The 23832-nt window shown below is 46.0% G+C and overlaps 1 protein-coding gene across 5 annotated transcripts in view; it reads left to right on the top strand.

The window, feature by feature from the left end:
- The window catches only part of LOC119966096 (RNA-binding motif, single-stranded-interacting protein 3), a 1648548-nt gene that overhangs the window by 341040 nt on the left and 1283676 nt on the right, over positions 1–23832 (top strand). For all 5 annotated transcript variants that reach the window (XM_038797302.1, XM_038797300.1, XM_038797299.1 and 2 more), the window contains exon 3: positions 7476–7544. In XM_038797302.1, coding sequence (XP_038653230.1) covers positions 7476–7544 — 69 coding nt within the window. The remainder of the gene's footprint in view (positions 1–7475; positions 7545–23832) is intronic.

Below are 23832 nucleotides of genomic sequence, written 5' to 3'. Positions count from 1 at the left end.
CGAAGACCCCCGGATTACTCCTTGGTGACAGCAGTGTTGAAAAGTTGGTGTCATCATCGGACATATGCTTCGGAGTGTTGCAGGGTTGCGGTTGGAGGTGAGGGCCCCCAGATGGACGCACCTCATCGGCAGGTGATCCTGCAAGATAAAAAAGAATACACATGGTTAGATCGCAGGTTGGCATGGTGTGAGAGGGGAGGGTAACACATGTGTCAGAGGGGCATTGCTATTCATTGGGGGCTCCGATACCAACCTCCGCCTCTGTGACTGCCCGCTTTCCAACCGCACTGACCAGGTCCATTGCCCTCTGCTCTGCGATGGTGAGGGTATGCAGTTCTGGAGGACCCGTTCCAGTTTTCTCCTGCTCCAAGCTGCTGTGGCCCGCCTTCTCCGGGAGGGGGCAGTTAATGCACAGTGTGAGACACTCGGACACAGGCAGCACAGAGGGTCTGTGGCTAGTGGCTTGTGTGTGTAGGGCACCCGGCCATGGTGGATGGTATGAGTGTTGGCATGTAGTACAGGGTGGGGTGTGTGCGGACTGTAAGCAGGTGGGTTTCGATCGGCGTCTAAGTGGGGGGGAGGGGTTGCTATGGCTGTGTGGATCGGGGGTTGGTACCAGTGACATGGTGGTGGTGGTGACTCACCCTGGTTGTCCTGGGGGGTTGCCCATCCTCACTCAGCACTGCCTACCGGTCCATCTGGTAGGGGCCAAATGCAGGGGGTGCTGATCGGTGTAGGATGGGGATGGTGCCAGGGGCACGGAGCTGGTTACTCACCCTGGCTGGCCTGAGGAGGTTGCCCATCCTCACCCAACACTGTCTACCAGTCCGCCTGGTAGTGGCAGCATGCGGGGGTGGGTGGGGTGCCAGGGGCACAGAGCTGGTGAATCACCCTGGTTGCCCTGAGGAAGTCTTGCAGCTTCTTCCTTCACTGCTACCCGGTCCTGGTGGTGGGGCCCACAGTGCTCTCAGTCTCTGCCACCTGCGCCAAGGCATGGTTGATGTCGGCTGGTGACAGCCTCCTTCTCACCCCAGGGAACAGGGTGTCCCACCTGTCCTCCACCGCATCCAGCAGTGTCTCCACCTCTACATCGGTGAGCGCCAATGCCACTCTTTGGGGTTGCATCTTCTTGGCTGGAATGAGTGTGTGTGGGGAATGGAGTGCTTATATGTGGCTGCAGCTTGTCAGGATATCCAGTGCCAATCCCAACCCTTGCGAATCACACGCCGGCATATGTTGGAATTGCTCTAGTTCCACTTGGCACGGCTGCTGGTCCATTAGCATGTCCTGAAAGGCTCCAGAACCGGTGCCACCATTAAGCCCAACGTACACCCGTGATTCAGTACCAGCGTAGAAACACAATGCTATAAAACAGCACCCAGGTTGAATTAGGGGCCTCAGCGGGGACATGCGAGTGATTCCACCCACAATGGGCGGGATTTACATTGCAACATCTCACAAGATTGCGTTAAATCTCGTGAGGCATTGCGAGCCGGGTAGATCCCGGGAGCGGGATCTCACGTCTTCTATCAGCCACGCTGCACCGCGGCGAACTGCTTTTCGGGCATAACATGACCATTCGATCGCGTCCTTAGTCTTTGAAATAGAGAATCCCGCCTTATATGTTTCAATGGGATCACCTCTCATTCTTCTAAATTCCAATGAGTAGAATCCAAACCTGTTTTTTTTTTTATATAAATTTAGATTACCCAATTATTTTTTCTATTAAAGGGCAATTTAGCGTGGCCAATCCACCTACTCTGCACATTTTTGGGTTGTGGGGGCGAAACCCACGCAGACACGAGGAGAATGTATCCAAACCTGTTTAACCTTTGCCCATAAGACAATCCCTCCATATTGCGGATCATCTTCGTGATCCTGATCTGACTCCCCTCCAATGCAATAATATCGTTCCTTAAATAAGGGAACTCAAAATTGCTCACAGTGCTCCAGATGTCGTCTCATCAGTACCTTGTACAGTTGCAGAAAGACTTCCCGATTCTTATACTCCAAAGCCCTTGAAACAAGGACCAACATTCCATTAGCCTTTCTGATTACCTTTGTACTATTTTTTGAGCCCGTCTTCTGATGGAGGGTCCCTTCACTCATGCAATGCAACAGTGTTCACAGGGAGCAGTGATAGAATCAACTTAGAAGCTGCGCTTCATTCTTTACAGCACTAGCTGTAAAGTAGCACTAAAGTAGCACTTAGCGATAAGTAGAAAGTTTAAGGCACCCAAAACCGCTTTGAGAAGCTACGAAGAGAAAGTATGTGCGCAAGGTAAGCGAGTGAGGTGAGTAGACTGGCAGATAGGTAGTTGAGGGGCTAGGATGACAGGTGGGTGAGTGAGGAGGTAGGGTGACAAGTAGCTGGGTGAGACGTATGGTGGCAGGTGGGTGGATGGCAGGGGTTAGGTGTGTCAGGGGTTGGGGGTCACAAGGCTGCTGATGGAGGAGTAGATAGCTGTAGATAGTGCTGATGGGGGAGTAGATAGAAGTAGTTGGGTGGTCAAGGATGTCATTGGAGGAACGGGAATAGCGGGGGGGGGGGGCAGGGATAATTAGGTGGTTGGGCAGGGTAGTCGGTCTGAAGGGTAGTCAGGTGGTAGTCAGATGGTCTGGGAGCAGTTGGAGGGTCAGCGGTTAGTTGATGGATCAGGGGCTAGTTGGGTCAGGGAAATAGTCAGGTGGTCAGGAGTACATTTGTTTTTTCAGTGGTGGTGTGTGGTCAGGGTCCAGTCCAGAGTCGGATTTCATTAATACAGTTATCCAGCAGTTTGAACTGATTTTAATCAGGGCGGCCTAGTGGAACAGTGGTTAGCACTGCTGCCTCACGGTGCCGAGGACCCAGGGTCAATTCTGGTCCTGGGCCACTGTCTGTGTGAAATTTGCACATTCTCCCTGTGTATGCATGGGTCTCACCCCCAGAACCAAAAAATGTGCAGGGTAGGTAGATTGGCCATGCAAAATTGCCCCTTAATTAGAAAAAAAAGAATTGGGTACTCTAAATTTATATTTAAAGTAAGACTGGTTTTAATCCTTCTAACTTTTCCTGGGTAACTATCCTGAAAAGTGAGTCAGAACCACCGGAAGCCTCCGGAACTCTAACTGAGTTGGAAACATTTTCGGAATGTTCTGCAAGCATAGGAATTGTCCATCAAAGAAGTCCAAAATTCCCAGGGATTTCCCTCATAGTCAGTGCGTCTGAGGGGTCCCCCATTGTTCTTTGGGGCATACCCACAGGTTAACAACCATCCAGCGATCGAAAGCTCTGAGCTGAAGTGAATATTAAAAAATATCCTCAATGTAACTGCACGCTGGGTAGATTTTTAGAATGCAAAATTATTTTACGATTTTACATGCTGCAGCTAACTGATTAGACTTTTGAAATTGACCCTCAAAGTGCACATTAATATTCATTCCAAAGCAATTCAGACATTTCAGTATGTATATTTGATTTTATATTGATGGACAAGATGAAACTGTAAAAAGTTGAAGGAATGTGCAAGAATTTGTGCAGTGGAATATGTATGGTTTATGTTCCGGTACCTCATAGATATTCAGTGTAACCATATGCAGTGCGACCAATTGCAAGATCAGGGGTGAAACTGTAGGAATCCTGTATATTAGCCCTCACAGGCTCCAGTTTGACGTGAGCAAATTGCTCCATCTAGAGTTTAATGAACTTTTACGTAGAGGCCTGATTGTGAATACTTTTTTCTCATTTTAGTGGAATAATTTAGCATTAGAGTAATTCTTGGTAGAAATTAATCGCTTTGGGTCATGCTGTGTCTCTACCTAGTTTTTCTCCAAAGTTTAACGCTTTTTTGCCCATAAAATCAATCCTTCCCCACCCCTGCACACCACCTTCCATCACCCCAATGTATTAGTGTCAAGAGGCTCAGTACTTGACCTAAATGATCACGGGTGTTTTGAGCTCAAATGTGTTATGCATGTAATCGTGCGACACCCACATTTCCTTGTTTTATTTGGACCCATGAAAATGAAAATCGCTTATTGTCACGAGTAGGCTTCAAATGAAGTTACTGTGAAAAGCCCCTAATCACCACATTCCGGCACCTGTTCGGGGAGGCTGTCACGGGAATCGAACCGTGCTGGTGGCCTGCTTGGTCTGCTTTCAAAGCCAGCGATTTAGCCCTGTGCTAAACAGCCCCTTAATTCCTCAGGAGGCTGGGATGCAACCCATTGCTCAGAACCCAACTCCGCCTTAGAAGTCTGGCCTCTCATCGGACCCCAGCCAGGAACCTTGCAGTTGCCCCCAATGCTGACTCTTTGCATTCACCTCCTCCCACCCACTCCCAATAAGAAAAAGCACTCCCTCAGGGCGATTTGAGGAGAAATCCAGCAAGGAGGACATAGGAAACAATGCCTGCCAGCAACTTCTCTCCCCGAGACTGAGTGACTCTCCCTTAGTCCTGGTCCTAAGTTGAATTTATCTGTCCCCTCCCACATCCTCTCCAGTGCACCCTGAGCAGTGAAAGCTTTGGAGGATCAAGCTCACTGATAATTCTAAATCCCAATCACGCTGGAAAGAATCATGTTTTTGAATTCCCTCAGGATTTTGAGCTCGTGCAGAGTTTCTCATGGACGGAGAGTGTGGGCTCAACATCGCCCCCTTGACTCCCATGTTGCGTTCACACTCTGCAGCAAAACTAGAGTGTCCTCTCTGAGGCAATAAATGCGGAGACCCTGGGCTGCCCAAATGGCAGCGTAACCCTCTTCATATCCTCAGTTGAGTCCACCAATTTGATTTGGATAGGTTAAGTGAATGGGATAGGGTCTGGCAGATGGAATACAATGTTGACAAATGTGAGGTTATCCATTTTGGTAGGAATAACAGCGAACTGGATTATTATTTAAACGATAAAATATTAAAGCATGCCGCTGTGCAGAGAGACCTGGGTGTGCTAGTGCATGAGTCACAGAAGGCTGGTTTACAGGTGCAACAGGTGATTAAGAAGGCAAATGGAATTTTGTCCTTCATTGCTAGAGGGATGGAGTTTAAGACTAGGGAGGTTATGTTGCAATTGTATAAGGTGTTAGTGAGGCCACACCTGGAGTATTGTGTTTAGTTTTGGTCTCCTTACTTGAGAAAGGATGTACTGGCACTGGAGGGTGTGCACAGGAGATTCACTAGGTTAATCCCAGAGTTGAAGGGGTTGGATTATGAGGAGAGGTTGAGTAGACTGGGACTGTACTCGTTGGAATTTAGAAGGATGAGGGGGGATCTTATAGAAACATTTAAAATTATGAAGGGAATAGATAGGATAGATGCGGGCAGGTTGTTTCCACTGGCGGGTGAAAGCAGAACTAGGGGACATAGCTTCAAAATAAGGGGAAGTAGATTTAGGACTGAGTTTAGGAGGAACTTCTTCACCCAAAGGGTTGTGAATCTATGGAATTCCTTGCCCAGTGAAGCAGTTGAGGCTCCTTCATTACATGTTTTTAAGGTAAAGATAAACAGTTTTTTGAAGAATAAAGGGATTAAGGGTTATGGTGTTCGGGCCGGAAAGTGGAGCTGAGTCCACAAAAGATCAGCCATGATCTCATTGAAAGGTGGAGCAGGCTTGAGGGGCCAGATGGCCTACTCCTGCTCCTAGTTCTTATGTTCTTATGTTAATTGCCCATTTGGCAATCTCTGCGGTGAAATGAGTTTAAGTTAATTACAATGTTTCTGGCATAAGATTAAAGTTGCAGGCATGATTTTTTTTTGTGTTTCAGTTATGCTGTACCAGTATATTTATTCCCATACCAGCCTCCCCGGACAGGCCCCGGAATGTGGCGACTAGGGGCTTTTCACAGTAACTTCATTGAAGCCTACTCGTGACAATAAGCGATTTTCATTTCATTTCATTTCATTTCATTTTCATTTCATTCATTTCATTTCATTTTCATTTCATGCTGGTCCAAAACTGTAAATTTCAGCCCAGAGGATAAAGGGCATTGGTCATTTTTCTGGTGTTTAATTTTTTTTTTAAATTTAGAGTACCCAATTATTTTTTTCAATTAAGGGGCAGTTTAGCGTGGTCAAACCACCTACCCTGCACATCGTTCGGGTTGTGGGGACGAAACCCACGCAGAATGTGCAAACTCCACACGAACAGTGACCCAGGGCCGGGATTCGAACCCGGGTCCTCAACGCCGTAGGCAACAATGCAAACCACTGTGACACCGTGCTGCCCTTTCTGGTGTTTGATTTAATTTTTTTTTGTGTGTGTGTGTGTGAACCTTTTTAATTGATCCTCACCAAGAAAATAACAGTATGAATTGACAAAGTCAACATAAACAGAATCACGTTTTGACAAATTTATTAGAATTTTTTGAGAGCATATAAATGGAAACCAGTAGAAGCAGATGTGGTAGACTTGGCGACGTGGAGCAAAACATGGAAACTGGGCCCCTTGTGGCCCCAGGCTAAAGCTTCAGCACATAGAAACGCATTGGTACTCGCGATCCAACTCCCAGCTCTCGGCAAATGACTCTGCTGCCTTGTGGATACTTCGTTAGCTGTAGACTAAGGAATAAAGCCTGACAAAATAATCTGGAGTGGAGCCCAAAGGCGGATTAATGTCTAAATCTGCCACCTTTTCATCAAATCCTGCATTCATTTTGGTGGACTCAACTGAGGATATGAAGAGGGTTACGCTGCCATTTGGGCAGCCCAGGGTCTCCGCATTTATTACCTCAGTGAGGACACTCTAGTTTTGCTGCAGAGTGTGAACGCACAACTTCCCCTTCACAAAACCATGTTGTCCATCACTAATACGTCTATTTGTTTCTAAATGTGAGTAAATCCTATTTCTAAAAATCTTTTTCAATAATTTCCCGACCACTGATGTAAACCTCTCCAGCCTAGATTTTCCTGGGTTATCCCTGCTGCCCTTCTTAAACAATGGAACAATATTGGCTACTCTCCAGTCCTGTGTAACTTCACCTGTAGCCAATGAGGATACAAAGATTACTGTCAAGGGCCCAGCAATTTCCTCCCTTGCCTCCCTCAGTATTCTGGGGTAGATCCCATCAGGCCCTGGGGACATATCTACTTTAATGCTTTTTAAGATGCCCAACACCTCCTCTTTATTAATATCAACATGACTCAGTAGACAGAGTAATGTGATTTTACCATTCGTTGTATCTTGTCCAAATAAACAATTTGCAATACTTGGCTGAAATCCTTCAGCATTGTCTATTGAGTCTGCAAGGCTGAAGAGATAATGCATTTCAAAAGTAGGAAACGACAAAAGACAACATATGGCTTGTCACAACAATTTCAAAATTATCTCCAGGAGAGTTTGCTTTATTAAAAATGTGATTTACTTGGTGCTCGAAACAATAGCACCAGTGTATTTGTCAAGAAGCTGAGTCATCCTAAATATGGGAAAAAAATGTTTACTTAATGACTGTATTCTAGGTTGCATTATGCTGTCATTGAATTGAATTTTATTTAATTACAGAGAGTATCAACCACCAAGACTGCCGGTGCTCCCTCATACAGCAGGTGGTCAAGCTCACAGCCACACCAGGTATAGTTCCAGACAATATTCAGGAATTAATGCAATGGAAATGTGAAAAGTATTAAATCAAATGTGTGCCAACTCAAGTAAGGACTATGTCAGGAGCAATCTGGCTCTACTTGAAAATGGCTATTCAGTGTTTAACTTTTAACTCTTTCCTCGTGACTTTTATTTGCTGTGGTTTTCTCTTGTTGGATCCTCCCGTGCACTTTGATAAGAGAGATGACAGGGGACATGTCCCTAAATCCCTTTCAGTACTGGGAGATGTGTAAAAGCTGCGGGAAGCCTGGCACTTTCCATTGACACCACAATTGAAATTGTGAACTCATTATTGGATCTTCCTATCACACATGCCATATTAGCTCATCGCATATTGGATCATCAAAACATTTGGCTATTCCCTCTGCATTCAAACGCAGTGTTAGCTAGTTAACCTGACAGCTGCTAAATATGCCCAAGTTGTCTGACAAGCATTGTGAATTTCATACATTGCTTAACTGACACAAAAATATGTACTAATCACCAGTCGCTCCTGGTCTGTTGTCTCATGTTCCGAAACAAATGAAAATACAGTTGGCATTCCCTTTTCATCTACCAGTTAATATAAATATCTTAAATGTTCTCTGGCAGTAATGAGCAGTGTAGGTCAATGCTTGTGTTATTCCTCACAGAGATCACACGCAACACAATCTTACTGTTTCCTCCTGTTAACATTATACTACTAGAATGATGTTTGCCTTGAATTGTAATGTTTTCTTAAAGTAAAGCAGCGCATTCTCCAGTCGGCAGGATCCTCCACTTCACCGGCAGCACCCTGCACCCGTACGTTTCCCGACGGTGAAGTGTGAGACCCCATTGACTGGCTGTGGGAACAGAGAATCCCGCTGCCGGCGGGGGGCGCCGCACCGGGAAACGGGACTGGCAGGATGGAGAATCCCGCCCAAGGTGTTTTAGAAATTTGATGAAATGACACAATCGACTTAAAATAATATTTATCAGAGCTCTATTTGCATTTCTATGGAATGTTGTTATTCAAATTGTATATCTATTATTAGTGTTTGCTCCCATTTTGATGCACAGAATCATGACAGGGCGTTTTATCCATTTCTTTCCTGTTGTTAAAAGCACAATTAAAATTTACTCTTACGTGAAATGAACATGACAGAGATACAAAGATTTTAAATTGTGCCAGTAAAATATCAACTGAACAAATAGAGTGGAAAAGAATTCTTAAGTTCCAGTCAACTTTCTACTCCAGGAAAGCAGGATGGACCCATGCAGATTACTCACACGCGACATGATTCTTGCCTTTGAGGTTTATTTGTGATGTTGAAATGTACAGGAGTGTGAAAGACTATTTTGGTGCATTTGGTCAGTCCCTCAAATGAAATGAGCAAAATATGACAGTTTTACCTTTCTTTCAGAGATAGTCCCAATCTAACACTCAGAAGATCAAAAACTGTTCTCACTTCATTATTTCAATGCAATCGTTAGAGGTTATCGTTCTGTCTATGTGCTATGTTTCCGTTAGTCTCAACCACGTTTGAGCTATAGGTATCTGTCTATATGTTATATACATGAGGTTGATGTCTTGTTCAGTCCTAGTTAGAAATGCTTAGACAGGAAACGTAATGACCTTGATTTTCATCGTGGAGGTGGATAGTGGGAGACGGGATCATCCTTGGTTCAGTCCGCCTACGTCAGGGGAAAATGCCCATAAGGATGCGATTATCATGGGGTGCAGGGATGGGTGGGATGCACATCCAGGCTGCAGTCCCAGGATAAAGTACCGAGGCAGCTACAGGACCTGCCAGGTGCAGAGGTGAGCTGTTTAAAAGACGAGCCTCGGTGCTGTGGGACTTTCTCCCAGTTCAAATAAAAACAGAAAAGCCCTCCAGCCCTCACTCTTCACCACCCGTCAACTCCCTGTGACACCCCTCATGCCCATCCATGCAACCTCATGCACCCTACCCACCCTCCATGATCCCCTGCCAAGCTGTGCCCCTCACCCACTTCTCTATGGCCTCTAATGTCTCCCATGCTAAGGTATGCCCTGCCCTGCCCCCCCCCTCCCCCCCCCATCCCCACTATGACTCCTGACCGGGGAGGAGGGGATGCAGCAGTTTGTGGATGGGTTGGAGTTTCCCAAAGTTGAGGAGGGGCTGGTTCAGGGACTGGGGGCTCCAAGTGGGCTGAGGGAGGTGATGGAGAGTATGGGGGCAATGGGCAGGGAAGGCCCCGGGGCCCGTCGGGTTCTCGATAGAGTTCTGGAAAAGGTTTGGGGCGGACCTGGGGCCACCCTGGTGTGGGTTTTTAATGAAGCAAGGAAGGGGGGGACTAGCCCCCTACATTGTCACAGGCTTCCATCTCCCTGATTTTAAAGAAGGATAAGGATCCGGAGCAGTGTGGGTCATACCGCCTGACATCATTATTGTTGGCGAAGCTATTGGCTTTGTGAATCGAAGACTGTGGTCTGGGTGTGATAGGCGAAGATAAAATGGGTTTTGTGAAGAGGAGGTAGTTGTCGGCGAATGTGATGAGGCTGCTCTCAATGTAATCATGCCTTTAGAGGAGCAGGAGGTGGAGGTAGTGGTGGCGATGCCACGGAGAAGGCATTTGATTGGGTGGAGTGGGCGTATTCACTGGAGGTGCTGGGGCGGTTCGGGTTTGGGCGGGGTTTTGTGGACTGGGTCCGGATGCTATATAAGGCACCAGTCGTGAGTGGCGGACGAACCGAGTGAGTTTGGGATACTTCGGACTGCATGTTTTTACGAGGCATTGGTCTTCGCTCTCCCTGTTGCTCTTCACCCGGGTGATTGAGCCACTGGCAATGGCCCTTAGGGCACCAAGGGACTGGAGAGGGATTGAGGGAGAGGTAACGAGCACAGGTTCTAATTGTCTGCAGACGACCCTGTATCTGTATATTACGGACCCGATGGGCAGTATCAGGGGCATCATGGAGGAGTTTGGCCGGTTCATGGGATACAAGTTGAATATGGACTTCTAGTTCAGTCTAGTTCAGACTAGAGGGCAGGAAAGGAGGCCAGGCGAGTTTCTATTTAGGGTGATGGGGGCGGGTTTTAGATACTTGGGTATCCAGGTGGCGCGGAACTGGGCGTAGTTGCATAGGCTGAACTTGGCTTGATTGGTGGAGCAGATGAGAGCAGGTTTTAAGAGGTGGAATGTGCTGCCGCTGGCAGGGCGGGTGCAGACAGGAAAAATGACGGTGCTTCCAAGGTCCTGTCTGTGTTACAGAGCCTCCCAATCTTCGGCCCCATGTCGTCCCCATGTCGTTTTTTTAAGAAGGTCAATATGCTGATCTCTGGATTTGTGTGGGCATGAAGGTCCCATGGGCTAGGAAGGCTTTCTTGGAGCGGGGGCGGGGAAGGGGCGTGGGGCTGGCACTGGTTCGGGGGTGGGGGTGGTCCCGAGTCTGGAGGTAGCGATATTTGGGGTTTCAGAAGACCTGGGACTCCAGGGAGTGAGAGATGCCGATGTTTTGGCCTTTGCCTCCCTGATAACCCGGAGATGGATCTTGCTCGGGTGGCGGGACTCGGAGCCGCCGAAAGCGGGGGTGTGGGTGAGCGACCTGGCAGAGTTCCTAAGATTGGAGTAGCTTAATTCGCCTTGAGGGGGTCGGTGGATGGGTTCACCCGGAGGTGGAAACCGCGAATTGATTTTTTTTAAGGAGGTTTGAGAGGTCAGCAAGGTTTGTTCCTGACTCATGAGTTTCCTAGCATCGAGATCTCAGCAAGGTGTGGAGCTGCCTTTAATCTGTGCATTTACCAATAGTTGCTGTCAGAGGCAGGCGTGAAGGGAAGGAGGGAGGTGGATGCCTCTTCGGGGCACAGCTGGTGGAGAGCCCCTAACTCAGGACTCCAATCTGTTGTCCTCCCAGGTAAATGGTCAAGGTTGACAAGACATCATGCAGTTGTTCTTCCACGCTGGTAATGGTAGTGAGGTTAGTGGAGACAAGCAGAAAAGTGTCCGTGTGATTTTACATGTACATGGCTCTCATCACCCTGGTCACAGAGCAGTGTCACCATACACATTCATGGATGAACGGGAGGAACATCTATCTTTGTCCTTCAGGACTTTCTTTCTCTGGAAGTGGTGGGTGGGATGCCATGTCTAGACAGAGATCGATGGTGAAGGGCATAGTATGACTCTGCTGGCTTTGAGATGGAGGGAAACCTGCAGAGGACATGCGCACTAAATGTATCACTTTAACTTGTTCACACAGCCCCTGAGGTCAATGATACAGGCTGCAGGAAACTCTTTGTAAGGGCTCTCATTCAGATTAGAAGAATGAAGGCTTGTCACCATTTGGCACAGGGCCATGAGGTGCAGGGATCTGAGCAGTAAAATGCAGCATGATCTCTGTAAGGTCAAGAGATTGGCAATCAAGGACCACTGCAACAGCAAGCATTAGCTGCAGGTGCAAATCCCATAATAGCTGCTAAATCTCCAGAGGGCCAAAAATGGGATTTACGCCAGCAAGATCTTGGTTTTAGATCTTCCAAGTTTCCAGCTCCAGAAAGGGCATGAACCTGATTTCATAAATTTTTATATCTTATCATATGATTATTAGGTTTGGCAGAGTAGTGTCCAGAAAAGATGTGTCCTCCCTTCCGCCAGTGTGACGTTACGCCTGTGCAAATCACTACTTTTAAAAACAAAATGAAAACACAAAAATGAAAGGGGGGGGGAGAGTCCCGGAATCCAGGCTTTGCCGCCGTGTTTAGGCACTGCCCCTCCAACTTATAGACATAGACTTTACAGTGCAGAAAGAGACCATTCGACCCATCGAGTCTGCACCGGCTCATGAAATGAAATGAAAATCGCTTATTGTCACGAGTAGGCTTCAATGAAGTTACTGTGAAAAGCCCCTAGTCGCCACATTCTGGCGCCTGTCCGGGGATTATGGTACGGGAATCGAACCATGTTGCTGGCCTGCTTTAAAAGATCATCCTACTTAAGCCCACACCTCCACCCTATCCCTGTAACCCGGTAACCCCATCTAAACTTTTTTGGACACTAAGGGCAATTTAGCATGGCCGATCCACCTAACCTGCACGTCTTTGGACTGTGGGAGGAAACCGGAGCACACGGAGGAAACCCACGCACTCACGGGGAGAACGTGCAGACTGCACAGACTATGACTCAAGCAGGAATCAAACCTGGGTCCCTGGTGCTGTGAAGCAACTGTGCTATCCACTGTGCTACTGTGCTGCCCAGCTAGTTGTGTGATCCTCGCCAACACTTTAAAATTGCACAGAATGCTGTTAAATCAGACGAGAAAAGGTGACCGTGAAGCCTGCCTGATCCAGCACTTTTCCTACCTGATCCAGTACTCTTTGCAATTTGGGGAAAAATGCACCCTGAAGGTTTCCAATTTTACAATGTTAGAAGCAGCCACATGGAGGCACAAACTGCATAAACAAATCAAAATGATTATTACTGTTTCCAACAGAAGGTTTACACTCAGTGCATACACTCAGTGCATTTGCAAAATTATACATACTCAGTCCATAATTTTCAGTCTATTAAAGGTAATGAACAGAAAATAGCTGGCTGGGACTGCACAATTTTGAGTTATGTTCCACAGGTGGAAGCCAGGATACTGGAGAGTGGAATGTCTATCTCTATTGTGCTGGGTCTTTTGCTATGATCTAAAGGGGACACATTTCTTCTTTATATTAGAAATCATGCACCTGCAGAGTGCACATTATTGATGATTAATTTTGTGTGTCAGTACTATAGGTGTTAATCAGTCATCATTTTGGCCTTTCTTGAACTTAGGCATATGTTAGTCATTGCTTATGTTAATATTATAATATACTTGTTGTTCAATTGTTAAGAATTAGTTATCAGAATGATGAAAAGTTGCTTAAAATTACATAATTTGCATTAATTTGCCCCAATTAATTCACGTAAAAGCAACATAGAGAAATTGCTGGGTTCAAAGGATCAGTAGATCTGCTATAGGTATAGCTAGTTGCAGGTCACTCTAATCACTGATAGCCACCAGGAGTGATACAATCAGAACATAAAAGAATAATAGCTTAGAGGTTCTCGGGAAATGGGACATGCACCGGATTACCACAGATATTCCAGTTACTTTGATCACACTGAGGAGTATTGGTCCAAATTGTATGGTCAGTAGTGAAGAATAGTGCTCATTGCTGATCTCAATGAAAGCTACTTACAAAGATGTAGTAAGCACAAGTGTACCAACTTCCCCAATTCCAATGTGATTTTGAATCTGGTGCCATCTAAAGGAAATCTGTAGCATCCAGCAACAGTGAGGTCACCAAGCAGGCTGATCAACCAATAAGATTGCAGATTTCACACAGACAGGAAACCAGGAAGTAAAAAACACGATTTATAATTCTGTTTTAATCTACACAAAAGAAAATAGGATTAAGATATTTCGAAATATTTTTCAAAAGAAATTAAATATGAGACAAGAATTTTAAAAATTATCTTTTTAGAATCATGTAATTTTGAAAAGTTATTCTGAAGGAATGATACGCCCCCAAACTGACACTCATGTAAATATGATGACAACCAGATCAATAGATTGGAGAAAAGCTGAGTTTGAGGGGCTGAGAAGAAAACTTGGGAAAATAAAATGGGCCACAACATGTAGAAGATCAATGGGAAACATTTAAAACAGTGTTCAACAGAGTGCTGGAAAAATATATTCCATTAAAACGATAGAACAAGCTAAACAGTAGTGAGACTCCATGGATGAGTTAAACCATCAGGGAACAATTGAGGGTTTGGAAATAAGCAGAAGTACATAGACGACATAGTCCAGGATTTAAGAGAATACAAATAAATTACGAGATAAGCAAAGGAAAAGGAGGAACTATGAAAATAAATCATAAAAGAACATAAAACGAATAGTAAAGTATTTTACTCAGACGGGTACATCAATAAAAAAGGAAGTTTGGGATGGGAATAGGCTCATTAAGGGATAGACAGGATACCACAAGCAACAATAGAGGGATGACAGAAACAATGGCTGGAATTTCGGCCGTTCACCGGCAGTGGTATTCTCTTCTCCTGCTGGCAACGCAAGCCTGTCCATGGCTTTCCGGTGGCATAGGGCGGCGTCAATGGGAATTCCCATTGACAGCTGCGGGGGCAGGGAATCCTGCAGCCAGCGAACGGACACTGCCTCCCGCCACTGGGAAACACGCAGCTGGGAGGTTGGAGAATCCCATCCCCCATTCAGTAGTTATTTTGCTTCAGTATTTACCAGGGAGATAATAGACGTGATATTGAATGTGAGATGAATGAAATACGTGTGTTTAAAATAAAAACAAAATAAAATTGAACAAGCTAAACAGCTCCAGATGGATTGCATCCACCTATTTCAAAAGAATCATAAAAGCGATAGCAAAGGCATTATTAAAAATACTTACTAATTCGTATGAGGACCGGTTGAGGACTCTGGGTTTGTACTTGTTGGAGTTTAGAAGGATGAGGGGGGATCTTATTGAAACTTACAGGATACCGCGAGGTCTGGATAGGGTGGCCGTGGAGTGGATGGTTCCACTTGTAGGAAAAGCTAGAACCAGAGGACACCATCTCAGACTAAAGGGACGATCCTTTAAAACAGAGATGAGGAGAAATTTCTTCAGCCAGAGGGTGGGGAATCTGTAGAACTCTTTGCAGTAGAAGGCTATGGAGGCCAGATCACTGAGTGTCTTTAAGACAGAAATAGATAGGTTCTTGATTAATAAGGGGATCAGGGGTTATGGGGAGAAGGCAGGAGAATGGGGATGAGGAAAATATCAGCCATGATTGGAGCAGACTCGATGGGCCGAGTGGCCTATTTCTGCTTCTATTTCTTATGGTCTAATTCAGATTACCAGAGGATGGCAGATAGCCCATGTAGTTTCTATAATTAAGAAGGAGGACAGATGTCATTGTAGGTAAATTAGGCCTTCCAGCCTGTTCCGCCACTCAGTCAGATCAGGGCTGATCTCTTCCTGGTCTCAAATCCACCTCCCAGCTTGTTCCCCATATCCCTTTAACCCGTTGTTTTAATCAGAAATATACCTATCTCCTCCTTTAAACCATTTAATGATTCAGACTCCGCCCCACTATGGGTGGAGTCAGTTTAACATCGGTGGCAGGAAAAGTAATGGAATACTTACTAAAGGGGAGAATAGAAGAACATCTGGGAAGGAGAAATATTGCAATGGATGGTCGATATGGATTTCAAAAGAGAAAATCTTGCTTCAGCAACATTGTTGAGTTTTATTGTGGAGTAAACAGAGAGAATAGTCAATGGTAATGTCGAGATGTAATTCATCTGCCCCATAATAGACTAATGAACAAGGGCAAAGAATGTGGAATCAAGGCACAAGTGGCAGAATTGATTGCCTGCTGGCTTCAATATAGAAAGCATAGAGTGAGAGTAACATGTAATGATTCAGAGTGGCATAAGCTGAGAGTTGATGTTTCACAAGAAGCAATGTTGAGATCACTGCTTTACCTTCAGAGGTTCGACTTTGGTTGAAAACACAATTTCTAAATTTGCAGATGACACTAAAATGGGGCAGCTAGTCAATACTGTAGCACTGCAGGAAAGCATTGATAAAAATGTAGAATGGGCAAATGATTGGAAAATGAAACTCAATACATAAATGTGACGAAGGAAGTCTGGTCAAGGTCATGTTGTTGTCTGTGAGAGCATGCTTTGCACAAAACTGTGTTTCCTATAACAATTACATCACTTAAAGAAGTCCAAAGCTGTGCAGGGTTAGGTGGATTGGCCATGCTAAATTGCCCTTAGGTTAGGTGGGGTTGGGTTACGGGGATAGGGTGGAGGTGTGGGTTCATGTGGGGTGCTCGTTCCAAGAGCCGGTGCAGACTCGATGGGCTAAGTACTTCACTGGCTCTGAACTCCCTTGAATGGCACTGTATAAGTTGTTCCTGTAAAATCAATTTTCCAGGGCCAAAGAGATTTTTCAGCAGTAGTTATGATGAGTACACCATTTAAAGATCAGGTATACTGCATTTAACACGGTTTAACATTTTCAATGACTTTTACAGTGAGAATGCTGCGTAAAAAGATTAAATTTGCTGGTTCTATGGGCGTGATTCAGCGGACATAAAACAAAATCTGCTTTCAGGTGCATTTGGCAGGGTGTTTCTCTCAGAGATTCACCCTTCTATTCACCGTCACTTTGCCGGATTTTTGGGCCTCGGGGAGTTTTCCCCCCGACGAGGCTGCACTTTAGCAGATTTTCTTCACTGGCAAGCTGAGCTCGGCAGCAGGACCGGTTCCTCGGAGATTGGGGCGCCATTTTGACCGGCTGCCTCGATCTCTACACCCTGCCTTTCAGGCCTCAACCCCGCTTTCAGGATGGTGAATTGATAACCAAGTGGGTGTAGGCACATCTACAAGAAGAATGAAGAGAATGAAGAAGTACGTTTGTCACACGTAAGATTATTTCAGTGTAGATTATTTATCATAACTGGCAGTTGAAGCAGGATACAGGATTTTCTGCTTGTGCATATCAGGTGGGTGGGATGGGAATTCCCATCCACATTTTGTTCACCTAATTTCCCGAGTCACTTCCCTCTGCTTCCAGAAGTGGATAGCTATATTTGAATGAGGTGACCATGACCCTCTAATCCTAAAAGTCCCATTTTCTGTCATTCCTCTGGTTTTAAATCACATCTGTATGAAATAGGCACCAGTGCACAGCAGCAAAGGCCAAAAGCACACTTGAAGGGCGATGGTGAACATTTCAAAAAAGTCTTGTGGGAAGATTTTAACTCCCGCTGCACACGGGCAACAGTGGTGCAGTCGAAATGGAGGCGATGACTTACTACCCCAAATCTGCTCTACCAGCGTTTTACCAAGGCAGGGGCCTTCTGCGGGGACGCCAAGTTGCACCTTTCAGGTTGGTGGAAGTCTCCTGAAGCAATAAAAAAATCAGAATATAGATTGGAGCTACTGCCAGTTTAATACTTTCCTGTGGGTAGTGCCCTGCGGATACTCGCCTCTAGAAGATAAATTGGGAGGTGAGGGGATCTGGTCTGACAGCAGCCCAGGTTATTTTTGCACTCCTGTTCCTTCTGCACTGTAGAAATAACTAATTACTTATCTTTGCGTTTCGTTTTGCTGGACTGTCAGTAGAAACTGGGCAGAGTGGCACCCAGTTGAATTCTGCAGTGGTGGTTAGTCCGAATGATGTGGGTTTAAATGCTTCAATTAGCCATGGATTTGCCTCAAATCTCCACTCCGCTCTCCAACCCCTCCCCCCTTACCCCTCCACCACCTCCAGCCGAGCCCTCAATTCTTAGGACCCCATTAAAATTACAAAGGCCAGAGTGAGTGCCGGAACAAAGCAGTAAATTAGTCCCCGCCATTTTTGGAACAATGCTGTCCCATTTTCCGGGACAGAGGTTGCAAGGTCTCCTCCGTAGTGAGTCCAGCATTGACCCCTGCACCAGTGATGCCAGGAACTCAGTGGTAATAGACGAATTCGACTGACATCAACTCATGCTGTATAAAACATGCCGTTTTCCTGAATGTTTCGCGTGAATTGAAGACAGGCAAATGAGTATTTTATGGTTAAAACCCGTTATAATACTGTAAAGTTATAAATTCTTATAAGGACATTTATATTATGAGTAAATGGTCACTGGAGAATATAATTTATTTATATACAATATGCAATTGAGTTGTGAAGGGAGCATTCAAAAATCTCCTTCATGGAGCCACCAAGTGGCCAGACCATGCAAACACATCATGGCAATCAAAAATAAAATTGAACAGGAAATATTGGCAGCAGTTTACAGAACTAAATGTTCACAGAAAAATACAAAAAGAAAATCTTGACAAGATGGTCTGAGGTTTGTGGATGGACAAACTAGTTGCCCTATAGCGGGGAACTCACACACACTTTGATGAGGGTTTGATTCTGGGTAACGAACTGAGGCAGCACGGTGACAGTGGTTAGCACTGCTGCCTCACAGTGCCAGGGACTTGTGTTTAATTTCAGCCTTGGGTGACCGTCTGTGTGGAGTTTGCACGTTCTCCACGTATCTGCGTGGCTTTCCTCCGGGTGCTCCTGTTTCTCCCCACAGCCCAAAGATGTGCCCCTTAGTGTCCAACGATTAGGTGGGGTTAGAGGGATAGGGTGCTCTTCGGAGAGTCGGTGCAGACTTGATGGGCCGAATGGCCTCCTGTGCACTGTAGAGATTCTATGGAAATATTCGTGTAATCCATCATTTTCTGATGGTTTCCAGTGCAGGGCAATTGCCCACTGTGAAGTTTGTATAATCCTTACTTGGGAACATTCAGAAGCCGGGGGTGTTCCCCAGCACATCTTTGCAGAACTCCTCAGGTTCATTACCCTGGAGGTTATGGCCAAATGTGTTTGTTTCATAAACAGAGAAAAATTTAAATCTGCGTGCTTTCAGAATAACGTCATCCGCAACTGCCTTGAGAGGCATGCACCTGGCGGCCTGAACTTCAGAGGTTAGTGCAGCGCTCACGAGGATCCCAATGCAAGTAAGCGGCTCTGCAGATTCTAGGGGGGGTGGGGGGGGGGGGGGGGGGGAGTGCTTCGAGGGAAGTCCCTGCAGCAGCTTCTTCATGGCTTGTGGTACCAAGGCAAGAGCAGCAGGGCAAGAGAGATTGGAAAGAAGGGAAGCTGTGGGCAAGGGCAGCAATGCAGGATGGGATAGTGGGCCATGTCATTGACAAAGCATTTCAAGATTGAGCATTTTTCCGCAGCTGAATAGTTCCATATCAGCTACATTGCCACGCTTGGAATCTGGCTCTTGAAACAATTATGCCCACTCAATTCCTGAGAGTGTCAGTGATGGCTCCTGCTGTGTTAACCCTTCCTGCACAGACTTCAAACTCAGCCCAGTGCCATGGGGTTGCAGAACCATTAGGTGACTGGACAAGTTTGAGGATCCTCTGGTGACAGTTGGGCATGGATCACTCACTGAGGGTGGCGCTGAGAACACCCAGCATTATAGTTGCATAGGACATTAACCATTTATGGTCCAAGTAAACTGCTTGGCCTGCGAGTGTAGGTTAGGCTGTTGCCTATGCTTGAAATGAGAGCCCAGGATGTAAGATAGTGGTTGAAGCTGCTATCACTCTGATGTGCAATGTGGAGTGGATGTGGTTGTAGTTTTCTTCAGGCATCAATTGAACTGAAAACTGGACATCTATTTGGTGGTCAGAACTCTCCGGGTGTTTCCTTTCGCTTGAACAGTGCAGGGGTGTCCTTTAACTATGATAGTAATGATTATTATAATAATCACTTATTGTCACAAGTAGGCTTCAAATGAAGTTACTGTGAAAAGCCCCCAGTCGCCACATTCCGGCACCTGTTCGGGGAGGCCGGTACGAGAATTGAACCCGCGCGGCTGGCCTTGTTCTGCATTACAAGCCAGCTGTTTAGCCCACCTGGATTAGTAAAGCTCTAAGGTCACAGCAAGGCAGGTGAATAGAGGCCATCCTGCCAGCGATCTGACGTTAAACCCAAACCTCTTTATTTTCTAATCCAAGTCCCGCACAATACGGTGGAAAAATCTGCCAATGGTGTTGGCAGGCCAGACGCCACTTTACCTGCCCAAATTGGACTTTGCTGATTTCTGGGATATGTCCGCCCATGGATTGCAGTGGTACAAACTTTTATTAGTTTTGCAATGCCAACCTTTAGCTTCCTGCACCAACCTTTAGCATAAGACCAACCCTTTCTTACTAACTGTCAAGGGTCCTCTGACAAAGTTCATACTCTGGTGGCATCTGGATAATGAGTAAACTGAGCATAGATAATAAAACACAAATCTATGACTTGGAACACTCAGCTACTGAACTAAGTGTCAAAGAGTCTCTTCAAAATTCATGGTGCTGACCTCCCACAAGCCGGACTCAAACCTCCAACATAAAAAGATGCAGTTGTCACACTAATCAATTACTTTACAAAGTCCTGGGGATGTGATTCAAATTGGACGTTTGCACTTGATGGGATAGCTTGACCCATTTCTTAGGATCACCTTTGGATTGTCGGTGAGGATAATGCCACCACTGATATTAATACCCTGTCCTAAGATGAATTTCCAAGCCAGCCTCCATCTTGGCAGGCATTGCTAACGGGAACCAACTATGCTGCTACCAGTATGAAGCAACCAATAAATAATCCATAGCACTTCAGTAAAGTGCTGATGTGCCAGTTTAGATCATGTGTACAAATCTCTGGAGTGGAGCTTAAACCCCAATCTCTAATTCAGAGGTAAGAATACCACTGAGGAAAGGCTGACACTGAAGCTGACGTCACCAATTCCAAACTCCCACCGCGGAACCATGCTCAAAGGGTCAGAGGTTACAAGCCAGGTGCTGATTCGCCAATGTGTACCTCCTTTGTATGTCTGATTGATGAATTTGCAAAGGTGTTTGTAGCCCGATGCTCAGAGAAGCACAAGGGCAGTGCTAACCTGTTCCCTTGTCCCACATAATTGGCTCTTGGTAATTCCTGCACCACCCAGTTATTTTCCTGACTGAGACCGTTTGGTGACACCCCAACACCTGTTTGCAGCACACCCTGCAAACTGTTTCTATTGTCAGACAAACTGATTCTCGGCTGAATGTGTTTGTCAGCAAACGACATAAAATGACAGATTGTCTTTCAGCTGTGTGGCTATTAAAATCAAATGTGGTAACAGATTCTAAGAGGGATTTTAACACATTAAGAGGCTTAAAAGTCTGCTTTGCTGTGTCTTGTGTCTGCTCCAACAAAACTCTACATCCACATTCTGTTAATCCAGTCGCCTATTCCCCCAGAAAGCAGGGGTAGTGTTATTTTCTCATCAAGCGCTTGCAACCCGCAGCTCCTCCTCATTCAGGAAACCATGAGGCACCATTCAGTGCTTTATTTTTTGCAATGTCGCACCTTCCAAACTGGGATTGTGTTTATGTTGCTGTGAACTGTACCAATAACGATGCAGAATCTCTTGTGCATCCCTGAGAGGTTTTTTGAAGTCCTTAATGGTCCCACCTCACCTGTAACATCACTAAGAAAATATTTTGGGAGCATGACAGAGTGGCACATTTGTGGATGTACTAAGTTGCATGCTGAAACCTTGTTGGGAAATCTACATTGCTGTCCTCCACAGTCACTAATTCCTTGAAGTAAAAGTAAATAAATAGAACACTTGCTGTTATAAATGGTTTAATTTCAGGATTTTCCAAATTGGGTTCCATGGTCCGGCCGTTTTCAACTTTTAAAACAGTCGTCCTTCTAGTTTGACCAATCGAAGGCAGTTTTTTCACTTTGTTGAATACTGATAGGCACACTAGTTAGCCTATCAGCAGCCAATGAACTGAGAAACTGAATTCTGATTGGACAAGATGTGGAGATGCCGACATTGGACTGAGGTGGGCACAGTAAGAAGTGTTACAACATCAGGTTAAAATCCAACAGGTTCATTTGGAATCACTAGCTTTCAGAGCATAGCTCCTTCATCAGATGATTGGACAAGCTGGAAATACTTTAAGTAAAACTCACTGGCAAGTGAGAGGCCGGGGCTGTGGGGGCTTGAGAGAGGGAACTTGGGCCTGAGAGCAGCCAGGGCTGTGGAGGCCCAAGAGAAGCAGGGGTTGCAGGAGCCCAAGAGAGGCAAAGGTTGCGGCGGCCCAACAGAGGCAAAGGTTGCGGCGGCCCAACAGAGGCCAGGGCTGCGGAGGCCCAAGAGAGGCCAGGGCCGCAGGGACCTGAGAAAGGTCAGGGCCATGGAGGCCCGAGGACAAAGCTGCGGGGGCCTGAGAGAGGCTAGGCAGGACCACGGGGACCCAAGAGAAGCAGAGGCTGCAGGAGAGAGGGAGCAAGGGCCCATGAGAGGCCAAGAGGGCCTGAAAGAGGCTGTAGCCACAGGGGCCCAAGAAAGTCCAGATGTGTGTGAGAGATGAGTGCATGTGCATGCATGCGACCATGAAACCCCATAAAATCCAGCGCATAGTCATTGTTTCTATGTTGTAAACTTGGCAGCTAATGTAAACTTGACAGTGCAGCATTCTCTCAGAATTGCACTGATGTGCAGAAAACCTGGAGTGGGACTTGCACCACGCACACTGCCAACATAACCAATTTTGGGGAACAAACATGGCCAACACTGCCAAGTTTGAGAACACAAAGCACCAACACACCAAGTTCAGAGAACATAAAATGCCAATATGTGAGTGCATTACGTTAACAGTATCGATTTTAGGGAAAGCACAGAGCACATTGCTGAGTTTAGAAAACAGACAGTGCTCACAATACCAATTTAGGAGAAGTTACATCACTCACACTGATGAGTTCAAAGGGTACACAGCACCCAGACAACTGAATTTCAAGAACACACAGCACTAACACTGCTGATTTCAGAGAATGTACAGCAAAGGCACACCCAAAGTCGGTGTGTGTAGAGAATTGGCACTCTGACCATTAGGAAGGGGTGAGGCCATGGAATTATATGAAAAGAAAAAATTGAAATATTCATATCAAAGCATTGCTGTTCCAGCGGATGATATTCAGTTACTTAGGATATCTTCTTTTCCTTCTCCTTGTGCAGTCCCTCAGTGTCGAGGATGACTTGCTTCCACTTCGGGGAGGTGGGTTCTGCAGTGGCTTAAAGGTCCGATCCCAGATCCGCAGACTCTCCCGCAGGTTTGGCAGTTGGTGTTTGATGAAGTGGGTGGGTGGGACACTCTGGATTCTACGCTCTTTTTACGTTTGACCTTTGCTTGCTCCACCCTATGACGCTTGAGTTGATTGGCACCTTCCCGGATGCTTTTTCTCCAGCTTGTGCATTCTAAGGCAAGCGATTCCCACGTGTCAGTGGCAATGTTGCATTTATTTAGGGAGGCTTTCAGAGTGTCCTTGTAGCATTCTCTCTTCCCTCCTCGTGATCGCTTGCCATTGCGGAGCTCCGAGTAGAGCACTTGTTTAGGGAGCTTTGTGTCATTAGTCTGTGACTCTAGCTTAGTCTGGTATTGTCTCTTGGCATCCTCGATGCTTTCTGGAGGTTGCACCTGGATTTCTTGCATAGGTCAGGGTCGTCGCAGACCTGGCCTTCAGTAGGGAGTGAATCTCTTAATTAAACCATGGTTTCCGGTTGGGGGACGCACGTATGACCTTTTTTGGCACGTGATCTTCGACACACTTGCTGATGAAATCTGTGACGGTGGTGGCATACTTGTTTAGGTTGGCCACTGAGTTCTTGAATATGGATCAGTCCACTAACTCCAAGCAGTCATGTAGGAGCT

This window comes from Scyliorhinus canicula, chromosome 5 (assembly GCF_902713615.1).
Source record: "Scyliorhinus canicula chromosome 5, sScyCan1.1, whole genome shotgun sequence".
In the NCBI taxonomy this organism is placed as follows: Eukaryota; Metazoa; Chordata; class Chondrichthyes; order Carcharhiniformes; family Scyliorhinidae; genus Scyliorhinus; species Scyliorhinus canicula.
This window is presented reverse-complemented; position numbering and strand designations above follow the sequence as displayed.